Source organism: Pavona decussata, unplaced genomic scaffold (genome assembly GCF_977016875.1).
Source record: "Pavona decussata unplaced genomic scaffold, jaPavDecu1.1 SCAFFOLD_252, whole genome shotgun sequence".
NCBI lineage: Eukaryota > Metazoa > Cnidaria > Anthozoa > Scleractinia > Agariciidae > Pavona > Pavona decussata.
In genome coordinates, this window is record NW_028145655.1 from 345,001 (window position 1) to 364,152 (window position 19,152).

General features: G+C 37.1%; 2 protein-coding genes across 3 annotated transcripts in view; one reads left to right on the forward strand and one right to left on the reverse strand.

Annotated features, from left to right (window-relative positions):
• Nucleotides 1–17,645, forward strand: part of LOC146456969 (uncharacterized) — a 21,717-nt gene extending 4,072 nt beyond the window's left edge. Inside the window, exons 3-6 of one of the 2 annotated variants that reach the window (XM_085092489.1) lie at nucleotides 441–611; nucleotides 2,110–2,232; nucleotides 13,019–13,089; nucleotides 17,421–17,645. In XM_085092489.1, coding sequence (XP_084948615.1) covers nucleotides 441–611; nucleotides 2,110–2,232; nucleotides 13,019–13,089; nucleotides 17,421–17,435 — 380 coding nt within the window. In that variant the 3' untranslated portion in view covers nucleotides 17,436–17,645. Of the gene's footprint in view, nucleotides 1–440; nucleotides 612–2,109; nucleotides 2,233–9,777; nucleotides 9,949–11,380; nucleotides 11,504–13,018; nucleotides 13,090–17,420 lie in introns of both variants that reach the window. The other variant, XM_085092490.1, reaches the window with a different exon arrangement.
• The window catches only part of LOC146456960 (scavenger receptor cysteine-rich domain-containing protein DMBT1-like), a gene marked incomplete at its 3' end in the record, with an annotated part of 596,400 nt that overhangs the window by 289,806 nt on the left and 287,442 nt on the right, over nucleotides 1–19,152 (reverse strand). The gene's annotated exons all lie outside the window — the stretch shown is intronic.

Sequence of the window (19,152 nt, forward strand, 5' to 3'; positions counted from 1 at the left end):
TTTCCATAAATTTAGTTCGCACAGTGCTTCTCACTGGTTTATTCTTGCTTAAAAACACAATTTTACCCAATGTTTTAGTATCTTTCCACTCATCCCGGAGTGGGTCAAATTATGATGTTTGGTAAAATGTTTAAGAATTGTATTAGCGTAAATCAACTTGGGACTTTCTCACTGCTTTCCCGAGTTGAATGCGAGAAGTGATAATCCAACACTGTTGTTCATTATACAAATTAAGACTCTCGTCATCATCGTCATCGTCATTATCAAAATCATCATCATCATCATCATCATCATCATCATCATCGTTATTATCATTATTATTATTATTATTATTATTATTATTATTATTATTATTATTATTATTATTATTATTATCATTATTATTATTATTATTATTATTATTATTATTATTATTGTTTACTAATTATTCCCTTGCACAGATTGTGAATGTAATAAGAAGGTAATTAGCCGTAACCCTTGCGAGAAAGTGGCATGTCCTAAAGGAAAGCATGGTCCACCTGAATATTTGTATTACCAATGCACTAAAATGCCGGAAAACTGTCCCAAAAAAGAAATTGACCCAGCAGCGGAATGCTGTCCAGAAACATGCGGTAAGTCGCTTCAATTAATAATGATTTATCTATATATTTTTTAAATGAATTAGTGATTGAGTTGTTAAGGACGGTGCCTACTTTTGCTACTGCGCATACGTTCTGCGCATCTCGAGATACTCGGGTTTCCTATGGGTGATAATACAAATACAGGGATATTTTTGCGCGGATTAAAACTATGCGAAAAAACAGACCTTGGCAAGTGCCCTAGTTATCTATAAAGAAAACTGAGAGTAACCATGCAATTTTTTAGAGATAATTTATGTTCAATTTGGGAAAAAATTCCGCACATTGTTTTGTATTTTGGCTCTTTTTAGAATTCTGGTTGCTTAATTATCTCTAAAAAAAAATGCGTGATTACCCCAATTTTCTTTTTGGATTCCAATTGCCCTTGCATAAAATACCTCTGTATAAGCAGGCACCGTTCTTAAAATTTAACATAATTTACTTTTATTACAATTGAAGTATTTTTTTAATAGATCATTTCCTTGTTGCATTGAACGTTATTATAAAAGCGAGGCTAAGTGCAAAGTTTTTAGTTATGAAAATTAGTTTTCATTCATTTGCAAACAAACCTTATTTTCTTATGAAAAGTTTTGCACTTAGCCTCGCTTTCAAAGTGAGGTTCATAGCAACTCGGAAATGGCCTGTTCAGTATAATTCAAATTAAATCGGCCGTAGATGACTGTTTTTGGTACATCGTCTTCGGAGACATCTTTTCGCGTCACTCTGTAATTTTTAGTGACAAGGTTAGTTTTATCAATTATCCTTTATAGTTTACAAGCGCATGCGTCTAAGGTATATTGCAAAACACGATCTCTTTTCCAGGCACCACGTCCTGGCGTTTCTTTGTTTCTAGCGAGGTTTAACTTTTCGAAGTTGTCATCAAGGTTTTCCAATACTGCGAGCTATGGCGTGCTTAGAAACTATTTGCATAAATGTAACACCTAAAAATCTGATCGCAATCTCGGGCAAATTTAATGAATAGTTTCGTAACAGCCTTCTTAAACTCAATTATAATTCATAAAGAGGAAACAAAGAAAATCAATACTGTGACGGAAACTTGGAAAAGTGATCTTAATTATCAAAAAAATTGATGAATTGCTTCCTTTGAATTTCTCCGAGAATTTTAAATGGTTTAAGAAGCTATATCAAATACACTCGAAAGAGTGTTTCATCCGATTATTTTCCAAACATCTAGAAGTGAACTGAAGCAACAAGGCGCAGCCGAGTATTGTGATCCCACTTTGCGGTGTTTGGAAATTGGGTGCAACACTGTTCCTCATTTTTTTCATATATCATTTAACCCAACTTTTATCCAGTTCAGAACTCAAATAAGTCGGATTACACTTTTCAAATTAGTGATATATTTTTTTTAAAACAGGTTAATATGATGAAAACTAGAAGGGTGTATTATGCATTTAAAAAGTAATCTCAGATGAAAGTGTATCGGTCCGGATGAACACATTGCTTAAACCAGCCCATTTCTTGTCTACAGTTTGCAGTGACGGTAATCGAATGTATTCAGCTGGTGAGAAATTTGAGTTTTCGAAAGACGGCCAGCATTACAGCTGCGAGTGTGGATCAAATGAGGTACCATCCTGTCAGCCTATCTTCATAGGTAAATACGCAACAATAAAATAATACTTAAGGACTGGTCTCGAGGGAAACACCTTATATTATTTCTCCGAGGACTAGTGAAGGGCCATTTGCGGACAAAACAAACAAGACTTTGAAAAACTCGCTAGAACCTTATGACAACATCACGCTCCCTCACAAGTCGTTTTGATCACATTTTAAAGCAGTTAACATTCGCTGGTAACAGTTCACTGTTACCCTCTTACATCATAGTTTTCGCACTTAGCTTGTACATGCTCATAGGCCTTGGAACTTTTTTTTTTTTTTTTTTTTTAATTTGCAAAACACAAAACTGCTTACATTACTTACAATACAGATCTCTTACACCACTAACATTACAATAACTCTACTTTCAAGATACAACTTACATTACTTACATTACAATACTTACTCAACTTAAAATACGGTACAATGCTTATTCTACTTACATTACAGCACATTACATCATTTATTGACAAAATAATTTTTTCATCGGTTTCCACTTACTTAAAATTTTATCGTGGTGAGAAAAGTCACGTGCAAATTTTTCAATATTGTAATGAAACTTAACGTAGCTCTGTACGCCAGCGAAATCGGGTTCACGTCCCTCCATTTTGCATTTGTATATGAAAAACTTGACTACTAAAATAATACAATTAATCGCATTCTTATAAGGCATACAGTTTGTATAGCCCAAGAGAACAGATTCAAGAGAAAATTCTATTTCAATGTCTGTTACCGACCAGATCCAATTTGCGAGGGCGATCCAGAGGTGGGATATCCAGTCACAGTACCAAAAAAGGTGCTCTATGGTTTCAGGTTTACTGTCACAAAAAAAGCAATTATCGTGATCCTTAATACCCATTTTCATTAACAATACATTTGTGGCCATAATTCTATGGAATATCCTATATTGAAAGCTTCTCAGCTTACTAGCACTCGTGCATAAGAAAGGGATACTGTAATAGGTAGACCAGGCCTTGGAACTTGGGGGGGAAGGGATGGCGCAGTATCGAGAGCACTCGTCTCCCACTAATGTGAACCGAGTTTGATTCACGATCTCGGCGTCATATGTGGGTTGAGTTTGTTGTTGGTTTTCGTCGTTGCTCCGAGAGGTTTTACACCGGGTTCTCCTTTTTTCCCCTCTCCTCAAAAGCCAACATTTCCAAATTCCAATTTGATCTGAAATTACAGGGCTACAGGTTTGTCAGTTGTAAAAGACTGTTAAGTGTCATCCTCGTTAAACAAAGTCGATTGATTGATTGATTGATTGATTGATTGATTGATTGATTGGCGGCAAATAGTTCTATAGTTAGATCTCATGTGACCATGAATTAGCTAATCAATGCTGCGCTTAGGCGGCAAAAACTTCACTAATCACAGGCGGCCCAAGCTCAAACTGTGAGCGATGATCATCTTGCGTAATAGCGGTCACGGCGCAAATATAAGAGTTTGTATGGGAATATTACGATCGGATTTAGGAGGTACAAATACTGGAAAGTTCTTAATAATAATGACATACCTTGCTTCTAAGGGGTATTACCTATTGTCTTTTTGCCATTTCGTGGTAATGTGAGGCCATTTTAGCCAGTTATCACTTCTAGGTTTCACACTTTTAAGAGAAAAGAGTTTGGAAACCTAGGAAGTGATAACTCTCTAAAATGGCCTCAAATTACCACAAAATTTTTCACCATTTCTTTAACAGTTGTACTTGAAATTACTTTGCGAGTCTTGCGAAAGCATTGAAATGTTTTCAAATTGTGCCGGGAGACACAGAAAGCGTGACGTCACAACCGTGTTGACATACTCTCATCTAAACACACCTATTGACCAATGAGAGCGCGCGTACTATCTCAAATATTTTATAATTGGTTATAGCTTTCACGAGTAAAATGGAGTTGGAAGGCCTAACGAAGTCCTACTCACATGTTTGACATATTCATATCGGTCTTTGAATCAATTTAGCTTCTTGTATGTTCGTAGTGGGTTAACTTGATCGTTTAGAGAATTTGGATGGTATGTAATCGACAAGATGGTTGTGTCTAAAATAGGTTAGGAAAAATCATATATTTTGGTCTGAAATTAGGAAAGAGTTTAAATAAGAGCTCTAATCCCGGTGGCAAGATGCAGGTGTATCCATTGTCATTTGTCATTAAAAGACGCGTGATTGTCTCTTTATCTTAACCATAAGCGACCTGTAATTTACTGTTAAAGAACATACTCTATTTTGGCTGGTTTGGAGCTACAAAACCCATTTCCATTTTACCGAAAAGTTGGTTTTGAAACAGGGATTTCGCGCGAAATGAAAGGAGAAAATACGATGGAGAAACGCCTGAGGGTGTTCCATGCTAATTCCCGTATATTTCTTAGGCGGCCCAAAGTTAATTTCAATCATTTAAGTTTAAGTGGGTGGCGCCCTAAGTTCCTCATAACCCAAATTGTTCACATAATAGCTTTGCTTTAAATATTGCATGTGAATTACACTTTGTCCGGTTACTTAAAAAAATACAATTTTCGTTTGAGCCTTAAACGCTTTCTTTCTCTGTTCCTCCCTTCCTAGGCAAAAATTATTATTATTTTTTTTGTAGTGAAAAAAAAAAATCCAGAATTAAACAATTTCTCAGAACACTAAAACAATGAAACAAGGCAAAATACAACGATTCGTGGATAATTATATAAGCACAAGTCTTCCTTATATTAGAACATTATTAATATTTTCACATAATTCTTTCAACTAGTAAAAACAGCAACTTTTTCCCAACCAACCTTCACAGCTTGTGAAAAAAAGAAGAAATGAGTGCACAAAAATGCATGTAAACCAATAGTGAGACATCCTACGGCAATGCTTTTGTGGTTATGAAAACACAAAGACTTCTTATCATAAAAGAAAATCGTGCGGCGAGACGGTTTCAAGACCGTGGCGCTGCTTCCAACTACTAGCATTTCTCAATTATGCAAATTAGGAGCTTCAACTTTTGCCTGAACCTCGCAAGGAAGTATGACTTGAAAAACGCTCTCCAAGATAAAGAAAAAACACTGACATAGTTTCATAATACAGTACACTGTAATTTTATGTTGGTATTCACCTAAATGGCTTTATGACTCCTCTCTGAGACTGTGAGGAATATTAGATTAGATGGAATCTGATTGCCACAAGCCAAGTTTGTTTACTTCAACGCTTCAAAAAACCTTAGAAGCAAAATGCAAACTCACTTCACTTTGAGATGAAAAAAATTGGCCATTGTTCATGGCCGCTTTTTATTTAAAGGTACAAAACTTAAGATAATAACTGACAAATGATGGGAGAACAATGAGGAATTCAAAGCTCTACCAAAGATGACGGCTTCGCTTTGATAGGAAAAAATAATTTTCTATTCAGTTCCAAGGTAGCTTTGAACCCAAGCCCTCTTCGCCGGAGGGCATGTAGCATAATACTGCGCCGCATATGCTTATCTACCTTCACAGTGAGTAGTTTTTGTATTTAATGATTGTTTCTGATGCCTGACTATCTGGCACCCGTGGCGCAACGATTTTAATAGCTAATTACCTTAGGTCGCCAAACAAAAATACGCGAATGAGCACAGAACACCCTCAGGCGTTTCTCCATCGCTTTTACTCCTTTTAAATTTCGCGAAATCCCTGTTTCAAGACCAATTTTTCGGTAAAATGGATAAGGATTTTGTAGCTCCAAACCAGCCAAAGTAGCGTATTTCTTTAACAGTAAATTACAGTTCGCTTATGGTTAAGACACAGAGACAGTCAGACGTCTTTTACTGAAAAATAATAATGGCTACACCTGCATCTTACCGCCGGGGGAAGCGCGTTTTCCTAATTTCAGACCAAAATATCTGACTTTTTTCTAACCTATTTCAGACACGACCTTCTTGTCGATTGCATGCATACCATCCAAATTCTTCAATTGATCATGTTAACCCGCTACAAACATACAAGAAGCTAAATTGGTTTAAAGACCGATAGGAATCGATATGAATATGTCAAACATGTGACTAGGACTTCGTTATGCCTTCAAACTCCGTTTTACCCGTCAAAACTGTAACCAATTCGAGACCAGCCTCACTCTATTCAGCAAAAATTTGGTCAAATTCAATGCACTACTTCAACTGATTTCAAAACGTACCTTGTGTAGCTTCAAACCATCCAGAAGACAGTGTGTGTTTAACCTGTAGCTAACAACTCACTTATAGTTAAGACACCGGAACAGTAATGCTTCCTTTACTGGCAAATTAAAGCTGCACCTGCATTTCACGTCATTCCTTTTATTTACTCCAATTGGCTTCTTCATTAACTCGCTCTAAATGCTTTCAGATAGCGCCTTACAAATAAAATTTTCAAAGCGGCAAATTTTGTTTTCAATCATCTCTTCTATTGAACACCTTACCTGATAATATACATTGAGAAATTTCGCTCCGCATACAAACGTCGTCTTTAAGACAACATTTAATTTTAATAATTTAAGTTTAAGATGGTGGCGTCCTAAGTTCCTTAGTGTCATACCGAGCTTTGTGGCTTTTATTATAGTCGTTATACTGAGATGGCATTGTCTGGTATTTCTTTCTTTTCTTTCTTTCTTTCTTTCTTTCTTTCTTTCTTTCTTTCTTTCTTTCTTTCTTTCTTTCTTTCTTTCTTTCTTTCTTTCTTTCTTTCTTTCTTTCTTTCTTTCTTTCTTTCTTTCCTTCTTTCTTTATTTCTTTCTTTCTTTCTTTCTTTCTTTTTTTTTTCCTTCATTTTTCGGAAGAAACTTTCGCTTCCCACCGAAAAAAACAAATTAGCTTAGCGACACCTGGGGATATCGTTTTCCATATAAGGTCAAACTACGGTATATGAGCTGATAACCGGGATTTAGTGAACCAATCAGAACGCTAGAAATGCAATATCCGAGGCTGATAATTTAATAATTAGAGATAATTAGCAACAATAATTCTAAAAAGCGTTGAGATGCATAACAATGTAAGGCATTAAGAATTTGTTATTTATTCAGTGACACAGGCATACTCTGAAAAAAGAAATTCAAGTTTTCGCAACAGTAGTCGAGCCTAAGACGTTTTTCTGTAAACTAAAGCTTCGTTATCTCAAGCAAATGCTTGTTTACTCCCATTTCTCATTTTCAGTTTAAATAGCACTTGCTAAGATATCTTCTTTACACAAATAGTCATCGACAGTTTTGAAGTAGTAGTTATATAGCCTTCTTAGAAATTATTGGTTCTCAAGCCATCCCGGATGCGCGGAAAGTATGCGCAGTTGCAAAAATAGGCACCATCCTTCAAAGTTGTGAAACCGCTTAGTGGAAATGTTGTTGATAAACAACCACACGACACAAAAATGAAAAAATTGCAGGATACAGTATCGAAAAAATTGCTTTTTGTACAAAGATTTTCTCATCTTTCCCAGGTAATATCGTAGAGTTTTTACTTTTGTCCCATTCAATGGCAAAAAAATTGTTATTTCTTTGTCTGAATGAGGAACTTTAAGGTTTTCTCGATTTAAATATACTTAAATCATAGCCAGTCTTAACGTCTTATTGATGCTGACAGTTTCGATGACTGTCAGCCATTGTTATGGCAATAATTAACACCTTCAGAAGCCTATTTTAAAAGGCTTCTGACACTTATCATGTTTTTTCAAGTTTTGGCTGACAGTCATCGAAACCGTCAGCATCAATAATACGTTAAGAGTGGCAATGATTTAAAGGGAACCTCTACTCCGACAACAAACTGACGGTAAATTGTCGGAAATAATGTCTTAATTCTAAATTTTAATTTTAAAAGTAGAAGTAACATTCAAGTGTGCTAAAAATTTGATATGATTATCGCCTATTTTCGATTTTTAAATACCCTGGGCACCGCCATGTTAGATTTTATGACGTCATATGGTTGCCGCTATTGTTACTAAGCGAAAAATGTTTTGTGTGAAACAATAGAGCAACCATATTACGTCATGAAATACAAGATGGCCGCGCCCGGGAAATTTAAAATGAAAAAAGCCGATAATCAAATTATGTTTTGTCTGACACAGAAATATTATTTTCATGATTTACAACGAAATTTGAATATTAGACTGTATTTTCAACGATTTAACGTTAATTTATTTTAAGAGTGGAGGTTTCCTTTAAGAACATTTAAATCGACTGTTTATATTCACCACCTGGTGAATTTCTTTAAGATTTGAAGGCTTTCTCCAACAAACCACCAATTAAATATTGCATCATTTTAAAACCATTTTGTTAAAACCTCCTATATGTCGGGTTTCTTAAGAATTAAATATATGATACATGACTTATATTCACTATAGTCAATATCCGTTTTATTCTAAATATTTTCCGACGAATGAAAACAAACGAAAAACTAGAGAAAGTTCCAAGCCATCCCCACACAATGTACTTCGCGTGTTAAGTTCTCACTTTTACATTTTTCCCAAACAAAACAATTGGCAGTAATTCGGATCTGTGCAAATGTTAACCTCACTGCTAAAGGAGCTAAAATTGATGAAAGTGTTTTTGAGCTTTTATCTTCCTGTTGATAATAATTTTGGTCAATACATTATTAAAGATGTTTTGGATTCATTCCACGGACAATGTTGCGATAAATGTTACCATCAATAAGCAGGCAGGGCAAAAAAAAAAGTGACATGAAAATAGCCCAGAATATAAAGACGTCACTGATGTTTTTATATTTATTTATTTATTTATTTCTTCTTTTCCCTCTTAGATCATAGAGAAGAGATCATATGGTAAGTTTCAAAAAGTTATTAATAATTCATAAGCCCATTGAACTATCAGATGGTATATAAAATATCACGTGCAGAGGTTTTAAAACCCGATAAAACCTCTTCCTTATTAGCATGCAGTGTTTAATGCTTTTTTCGTATGCTAATTTCCAACGTTCACAAAATCATCATAGTTATGGACTCTCTTGACACAAGCTTTTCCAGGAATGTTTATGAAGCCGTTCAAAAAACTCGCGGCACGTGTTTTATCGGGTCTAAAACCACTCGGCTGCACCTCGTGGTTTTAAATCCCGATAAAACACTTCAGCTCGTGTTTTAAACATTACATAAATGCTATATATAGTTTGCTGTACTTTATTTACAAACGCCACCGTATATTAATTTCACAGGAATAAAACTTTAGGCGAGGTACATTTGTTTCAAAACTTCTTTCAACCCAGATCAGTACTCAGGCTGCGGAGTCGGTCGGTCCAAAAACCTTTTCTGTTGCAACTTTTCCGAGTGACGTCATAATAAATATGATCAATTTCAGACAAATCCCAGTACATCGCAAATTTCCATAAATTTAGTTCGCACAGTGCTTCTCACTGGTTTATTTTTGCTTAAAAACACAATTTTACCCAATGTTTTAGTATCTTTCCACCCATCCCGGGGTGGGTCAAAGTATGTTGTTTGGTAAAATGTTTAAGAATTGTTATTGGCGTAAATCAACTTCGGACTTTCTCGCTGCATTCCCGAGTTGAATGGGTGAAGTGATAATCCAACACTGTTGTTCATTATACAAACTAATTATTCCCTTGCACAGATTATGAATGTAATAAGAAGGTAATTAGCCGTAACCCTTGCGAGAAAGTGGCATGTCCTAAAGGAAAGCATGGTCCACCTGAATGCTTGTATTACCAATGCACTAAGATGCGGGAAAACTGTCCCAAAAAAGAAATTGACCCAGCAGCGGAATGCTGTCCAGAAAAATGCGGTAAGTCGCTTCAAATTATAATGTTTTTTTGTATATAATTCTTAAATGAATTAATGATTGAGTTGTTAAGGACGGTGCCTACTTTTGATACTGCGCATACGTTCTGCGCATCTCGAGATACTCGGGTCTCCTATGGGTGGTGCCTACTAATACATTCATATTTTTACGCGGTTTAAAATTATGCGGAGAAAACAATCCTTGGAAAGTGCCCTAGTATTCTATAAAGAAAATTGAGAGTAACCATGCATTTTTCAGAGATAATTTATGTTCAATTTGGGAAAAAATTCCATACATCAAGTTGTATTGTTGTTGTTGTATTGTTGTTGTCATCAAGGTTCTCGAATACTGCGAGGTATGGCGTGCTTGGAAACTATTTGCATAAATGTAACACCTAAAAAACTAATCGGAATTTCAGGCAAATTTAATGAATAGTTTCGTAACAGCCTTCTTAAACTCAATTATAATTCATGAAGAGAAAACAAAGGAAATCAATACAGTGAGGGAAATTTGGAAAAGTGGTCTAAATTATCAAAAAAAATTGGTGAATTTTTGCTTTGAATTTCTCTGAGAATTTTAAATGGTTTAAGAAGCTATATCAAATACACTTGAAAGAGTGTTTCATCCGATTATTTTCCAAACATCTAGAAGTGAACATTGTGATACCACTCTGCGGTGTTTGAAAATCGGGTGCAACACTGTTCCTCATTTTTTTTCTATATATTTTTAACCCAACTTTTATCCAGTTCAGAACTCTTATACCCGGATTTTACTTTTCAAATTTGACATTTTACATTGACATTTATTTGCCTTTTTTCCCAATATATTGATAATTAATCCATAGTTTAATGTATGGCGAGGTGACCTCTAGAAACCACCAGGCTTATAGTTGAGGCCACCTCGTACGTAAAAATATGCTTACATAGATAGTGCTACAAGTGTGCGGCTTTGTCAATTCATTTTTTACTAAACACTCTAGAAGTTTTTTCTTAAAGTTGGGAAAACTAAAAAGAGAAGTGATTGTTACAGGAAGGTAATTCCAGATCTGTGGACCTTGGTAAAGAATTGTAATTTTTTTCAGATTAGTTCGGCAATGATGCACGCGATAATTGTTGGCTGTTCTGGTGCTGTAGCCATGAATTCGACTGTTTGTAAAATACGAATTGAAAAACAATGGAGACAAAAGGTTGTTATGATAACAGTACATAAATTTCGCTATTTGAAACGTGTTGATTTGACAAATGTCTCAAATTTTTAATCTGGAGAATATAGGAGAAGAATGTGCTCTATATGCTCTAAATCAGTGATATGTCTTTTTGAAACAGGTTAATATGATGAAACCTAGACGGGTATATTATGTATAAAATAATCTCAGACGAAAGTGTATCGGTCCGGATGAACACACTGCTTAAACAGGCCCATTTCTTGTTAACAGTTTGCAGTGACGGTAATAGAATGTATTCAGCTGGTGAGAAATTTGAGTTTTCTAAAGACCGCCAGCGTTACAGCTGCGAGTGCGGATCAAATGAAGTACCATCCTGTCAGCCTATCTTTATAGGTAAATACGCAACAGTAAATTAAAACTTAATGACTGGTCTCGAGGGAAACACCTTACATTATTTGTCCGGGGACTAGTGCAGGGCCATTTGCGGACAAAACAAACAAGACTTTGACAAACTCGCAAGAACCTAATGACAACATCACGCTCCCTCACAAGTCGTTGTGATCACATTTTAAAGCAGTCAACATTCGCTGATAACAATTCTCCGTTACCCTCTTACGTCATAGTTTTCGCACTTGCACACGCTCATGGGCCTTGGAACTTAGGGAGAAGGAATGGCGCAGTATTGAGAGCACTGGTCTCCCACTAATGTGGCCCGGGTTTTATTCCCAGATTCGGCATCATATGTGGGTTGAGTTTGTTGTTGGCTCTCTTCCTTGCCCCGAGAGGTTTTACACCGGGTTCTCCTTTTTTCCCCTCTCCTCAAAAACCAACATTTCCAAATTCCAATTCGATCTGAAATTACAGGGCTACAGGTTTGTCAGTCGTAACAGACTGTTAAGTGTCATCCTCGTTAAACAAAGTCGATTGATTGATTGATTGATTGATTGATTGATTGACTGATTGATTGATTGGCGGCAAATAGTTCTATAGCTAGATGTCATGTGACCATGAATTAGCTAATCAATGCTGCGCTTAGGCGGCAAAAACTTCACTAATCACAGGCGGCCCAAGCTCAAACTGTGAGCGATGATCATCTTGCGTAATAGCGGTCACGGCGCAAATAGAAGAGTTTGTATGGGAATATTACGATCGGATTTAGGAGGTACAAATACTGGAAAGTTCTTAATAATAATGACATACCTTGCTTCTAAGGGGTATTACCTATTGTCTTTTTGCCATTTTGTGCTGATTTGAGGCCATTTTAGCGAATTATCACTTCCTAGGTTTCACACTTCTAAGAGAAAAGAGTGGCAAACCTAGGAAGTGATAACTCTCTAAAATGGCCTCAAATCAGCACAAAATGGCAAAAAGACAATAGGTAATACGCCTTAGAAGCAACGTATATCATTATTATTAAGAAATTTCCAGTATTTGTACCTTCTAAACCCGATCGTAAATATTCCCATACAAACTCTTCTATTTGCACCCGTTGACCGCTATTAGGCAAGATGATCATCGCTCACAGCTTCAGCTTGGTCTGCCTGTGCACTAATTAACAATGATAGCTACTGCATAAGACTGTTATGAAAATCTCCACCAAGAACATTCAAGAATATTGTTTCATCGAAAAGCTAATCCACATGAAACAAGGCAGATTAAATTTCCAATGTCACTTTGAAGATGACTAAAACAATAGATGCTTTCTTTGAAAATACTTTTAGCCTTTGAAAAGTTTCAGATTCGAACCATTGAAAAATGATTACAGCGCGACTACTGTTACGGGGGTCAGCAAGTAAAACCTAAAAAGTTTGGAGTTATTCACTGTTCGTATCCTACTGTGATCTGATTAGCCAGTGTTTAGAAGTCGTACTGTTACAGTAACTTCTGATGGGTATGATTTCTTCTCAGTCCCACCAAAGGAACCCAGGCCCCCAACAGTTTTCCCTTCCGTTGGAGAAGTTCCCCCCGAAAGAGAAGCGGTAAGTGCCAAAGGGCTGTTCATCAACAGAGAATTTTTTTTTAATTTTCCTTTCTAATATTTGGCATTGGTGACTGCCGAGGCCATTTGGGGTTAAAGGGGAAAGGATGGCTCAGGCTTTTTAACCTATATACACCTTTTCCATAAATGGCTGCCGATAAATAGTTCTTTGTTTGCATTAAAATTACCCTTACTAGCGCCGTTAGCATTTGCAAAATTCAATAGAATTTTTGCTCTCAAACAAGATTAGTAGCGCTAATAAACATATATCGAAAGGAGTAACAAATCGGCCGCCATTTATGAAAAAAAGGTCTATGGATTAAAGAAAGATGCTATTGAGAATTTTATACCTGACAGAAGTATTCTTCAGAAACGTGATATATTTCATCTCTCTGATAACAAAACAATCTTACTGACTAAAATGCGTTGCAAAGACTACTACAAGTTTTTTCAGGAAAAGGTTACATCAGAACCTACAGCTGTGAAGTCTTGGTCTAAGCGGGGTTTTGATCTAACCCACCATTGGAGTAAATTATTTAAAAACATCTATAAAATATCCATTGACAATAAACTAAGAGAATTTGCCTTTAAATTATTCCATAGAATCTTAGTAACTAATAACGAACTTAAAAGATTTAAAATTAGAAATGACGATGCCTGCTTTCAGTGTCAAAAACGCTGATTCATTGGAACACACGTTTCTGGAATGCACCGTAAGCATTAAGTTCTATCAAGAAGTATATGCATGCAAAATGACTGAATCACAACTTAGGTTTTTGCTGTTTTTTACGAACCTAAAATTACAATGGAAAAGTGAGAATCTTATATAACTTTCCTTTCTCCATATATATATATATATTTGCTGCAAAGACCTCATCTTTAGTTGTTTAGTATATTTAGCTATTTATTTATTTATTTATTTGTTTATTTATTTGTTTATCTATCTATTTATTTATTTATTTCTTATATAATTATCTATCTTTTGGCTTCTTTTCCTCTATTAAATGTATGTGTAATGTTGTAAGCACTGTAAATATTATTAGTATAGCGTGATATTGTAAGCCGGATATTGTATTGCGAAAACTGTAAGAATTGTAACTTTGAAAGTACTATAAGTAGTGCGTAGTACTGTAAATATTGTGTGTCTTAGGCTAATAAAAATGTAATTAAAAAAAAAAAAAGCGGTCAAACGTCGCGATCACATCTATCTGGCTCAATCGTGAGACAAACGATTAAACTCAGCTATCAATACAAATGCCAGTTAATTTGCGTAAAGACAAACTACCCACCTTTAGAAAAAAAATCGCGCCACGAGGTGGTGTACAGACAGTGAACCGGCAGCCTCATAACTATATTTAAATATGACTTAATTTTCCAAAAGGTAGCCTGAGCTCACCAATAAGTGAAAGGACCTACGTCTAGCAGTTACCCCTCCCTCTTTGCACCTCTGACACTCACCGCTGGCTGGACTGCTGCCTCTGGTACCACAGAATACACGGGACTGTGATAGGGTGCCTGAGATTGGCCTTTCACCTTAAATGAAACCGATATGTTGTTTAAAGACTTTCCAAGAAGTCTTGTGACTAGAAAAGCAGTGAAAAATTAAATTGGGACAACATATCAAGCTCTTTCTCCCCACCCCCCCCCCCCCCCCAACTTTAGACTCCTGACCACACTAATGCCATCGCTGACAAAGGGCAGTCCTTGGGCAGAGTGCTGGTGTATCAGATGACGCAACCCCCTCCTCCCAAGTTGTGACCCACGGCAAGGCGTTGAAATGCAGGTTAAAGGCAAGGCACCTGCCATACGGTCCGCGCGTCTGAAATTTAAATCAACCAATCAGATTTCAGCAACGGGTCAAAACTGAGTTTTCATACGTCATTGATATCTGCGCTCTGTGATTGGTTGTGTCAAGCAAGAGAAATTACATGAAGTGCTTATTGAAAGCGTAAGAAAAATATTTAGCATGGCCTGAAGTGTTGTTTTCTGTTTCGTGCTTTTGATTTTACCAAGTTCACGACATAGCACGGCGACTATAAGTATTGATCGATTTACTGCGTTGTTTTGTTTTCGGTTGAATGACCAGTATATAGTGATCTTCGCCGCGTGAGGTTCACAGTGAAGACTCCGACGCTTTGGCCGACTCGTCGTACAATTTATGGACAGCTTTTGTTTGCATTCTGGTTTTGGAATATGCTTTTCAAATTGTTCTTACATTTCGGAGAGACTGATCTCGCCGGGTGGGAACTGTAGTGTTTAGGGATACAAATTCCCGACCTGTTTCTCTGCTAGGTAACAACGAGTATAAATCTGTGAGAGTTTTCCACGTCCTCTGCTTGCAATCCTCCTGCAGCACTTGTGTTTAAAGCTCAAAAAGACACTTAAAGTGTGCGGCTATTGTCAGTGTCTGTAAAATGTTGAAACGCAGCCCAGCAATAGCTCGGAACGGAATAAGAAGGCTATATCGATCACCTGTGGACTGGACTCTTCGCTCACCGACCAACATATGTGATTTCATTATAATTTAAATAATTTCATTAATTAACTTACTAGCTTTATGGCTAGTTTTATTGTCATTTATTGTCCCTACATTTTTTGTTTTGGTAATTGGTGATCTGTCTCAGTATGAGGTGCTTTTACCCTAAAATTTAACAGATTATCCTTATGGCTATTTTAGATATTTTTTACTTTTTACTTACCGATTTGTGCCATTAACTTGTTATAAATAAAGAAATTATATAAATTGAATAACATTGGTAAATGTATTTCCAGCCAGATGCATCACCCCTTAGACAGGGTGCGTGGGTGGGAGAGTGTCAAATGTTAAATGTCTTTAAGGATGGTGCCTACTATTGTTACTGCGCAAACAATAGTACGCACCGAGATACTCGGGTTTCTTATGGGTAGTGCTCACTAATACAGGAATATTTTTGCTTAGTTTAAAACTATGTGGAGAAAACAGAACTTAGCAAGTGCTCTTGGTATCCCATTGCATTTAAAATAAAATGCTTTCAATTGGTGGAACCCCAAACATGAGATTTAAAGGGGGAAAATAGACCCCCCCCCCCCCCCCACCACATGTGAGCTAGAGTAAGAATTTATGGATGCCAAACATCAGACATATTTATCAAGTTAGTGAATGCCATGAGCAAGAGGTGGAAAAAACATGTAGGGCGAGTTTTAGATAGGGTAACAAAGAAACAGCAAAAGTAAAAAGCCAGACAAAATATCAGAAGGAAATGCACGTAAAGTTTTAATAATAATGGAAATGATACGAATTTGGGGCTTAAACTTATTACTGTTTTGAATCGGGGTTTGGATTATCTTCATAAATCTGAATAACAAGAACAGGAATCACGTCTAATTTTATAGGTGAAATGTCTAAATGTAAATAGGTGAAATTTTAACAACTACTAGCAATAGATTGGTTTGAAAGTCTGGCCCGCCTAGATAACCACTCGCTACCTGCGGGCCAGTTCACTACCTTGTTCTTCTTGGTTGGATTTTTGAATCTGAACTTGAAACTCAGAGCAAGAGGTAGATATTTATAATATTTTAGCAAATATTAGAGGTACATGTTGTGTGAACTCAGTTCCCAAATCTGGCCTGGAAATGTCTGTTGTGAAACTCGGGTTCTCAGCTAAAAAAGATACTGACGGCTTACTCGCTGATAACTCACAACAAGCTCGGGGCGGTGATTCGAAAAAAGTGAGTAATGCCATCACTGAACCATTACAACCAAATGAAAAATAGAAATTGAAACTTTTTCGCGGATACATCATAAAGCCGCAAACTAAATTTAATAAAAATCATGCGTATACAGTAGTGTAAATAATTTTATTCTGTATACTTGTATACATATTTACTAATTTATTTAGTGCTACATTTTATATTTAAACGCATAGAATAGCGCAAATTGTTTAAGGAGTACCTCATTTAAAAGCACCACCCGTGTCGGACGGCCGCGGTTGTCAAGGTTTTTCGCTCTCCTTCTTTTTAACGCTGTGAGGTGTTATTCACTAAGTGAAGCTAAGTGGCTGTGTGGAAAGGTTCAGAATGCTGGGGAAAGGTATCTAGTGGTTTCCCGTTTGCTTTACGTTGGAGAAATAGGCCATTTTCGAGAACTCTAGAGCGACTGGAGCGGTGATAAACAACAAATTCGATAGTATTGTCATTTAGTCCCAAGTGAAGTGTCACTTGCTAATGACGTAGGATAACCAGTTTTGACTGCCGCTCGTACTGCGGGCTCAAGCTCCGTATGGCAGGCAACCTGTAGACTTCTGGTGAACATTTTGGTAAAATCAGCTCAGATGTATGTTCATTTTTTCCTAGGCGCAAAATGAGTAAAGAAGGCAGCATGCAATCTCTTTATGAGGTCTGGAGATTGCAATTTACCATTTACAGACTAACACTTTAGTAAATCGATTGAAGATATGTAAGTCAAACAGGAAAAATGATAACTAGTGTTGAAGAACTTGGTTAAAAAAGTTGTTTAGCTACAAAACATTAATGTAGAACTTTGAAAGTCCAAAGTAAATAAAACAGCAAAGCAATGAATCAGTGTATGTGGTGTTTATGAAAGTTTACATGTGGTGTCTTCTTCAAAGGGGAAATATGTGGTAAATTTAGGGGAAGGGCTCGGGGGCCCTGCTCTCCCCTCCCCTTAATTTTATGACCAGAACCGATACCCGCTGGTCCTTAGCCCCGCCCCCAGAACCAATACCAGCTGGTACCCCCCCCCCCCCTCCCCCTTAGAACCAAGAAATGCAGACTAAATTTCGAATGCTCTAAAGTAATAAAAGATAAGGTAAGGGAACAAACGCCGCCTATTATGTGACTACAAGAACCAATGGGAGCACGCGTTTTGATGCGTGACGTCATGGTTTGAGAGAAGCTACTGTGTTAGTCACATTAGTTGGGACAGATCTAGTCACCCTGCCCTCTCAATGTTAGTTCACAAGATTGGCTAGAAAAATTCCGAAAAACAACATTGAGAGGGGGGACAGGAGTAGGAGAAGGACATTTTCGGATTGGTTGTGAAGTGTCACAACTAAACTTGACTAGGACTGTAGATCGAGACGACAGAGCCAAGTGTTCACGTCCTGTGTACCCTTGGATCAGTGTGTCATAAACACATTTTCCCCCATTTCTCTGACCATTGTTTTGTGTACACTTTATTTGAGTGTTTTTTAATAGCGGAGCTCCGCGCGCCGGAGCCCCATAGCTAAGAGAATTTGGTAACCCCTGAATGCGAGAAATTTTGGTTTGGTTATGACGTCACTTTTGTCCATCCGTACGACCGTACGCAGCACCACAGGAAAACTTAGGTGTGTGAAGCCGTGCTGCGACCCACGTTTGTTTGGCGGGAAGTTACCAACTGCCAACTGCTTTAAATAAGAAACCAAAAAGATCTTTTGAAGACAACAAAATGCAAAGTCAATTTACGTGACCGACAGCGGGAGAAACAGCAAGACGTCTAGCGGCGGAAGAAAAAAATCGACAGGCACAAGTGAAACCATTTTACTCCGATCTTGCGCGACGAAACTTTGGATTTTTCCTCCCTAAGTGAAAAGTTTCGCTCACTTGACGTTGTAAAACAAACGAAAAAAATTAGCAATGGAATAAATAGGACTGGTTATTGTCCGCAGAGGCGAGTATATTCACGTAATTTTGTTGACAAAACTTTGCTGGTTTGCTGTCTTGCAAGATCTTCATTTCTTGCCCCTGATTTCTTGCAGTGTCGACACGCCGTTTTGTTTAAGCTGAAGCTGCAAATACCACTTACTTCAGAGGAGTCTCTTGAGATCATTTTTTCGGTCCATGTTGATTATTTCCCTTGGAGTTTTATTTTCTACTGGGGCGATTTTCCGCCGTTCCGTGCTTTAGGATTTGGGGCGATTTTCCACCATTCCTTCATTTTGCCGTTCTACCGTTCCAGCTTTTAGCGTCACCTGCAGCCGGTACATTTTTCGTCTGATACGGCGCGACGAAACGTTGGATTTTTCCTGTTGAAGTGGAATGTTTCGCTCACTTAACGTTATAAAACGAACGACAAAAATTCCGA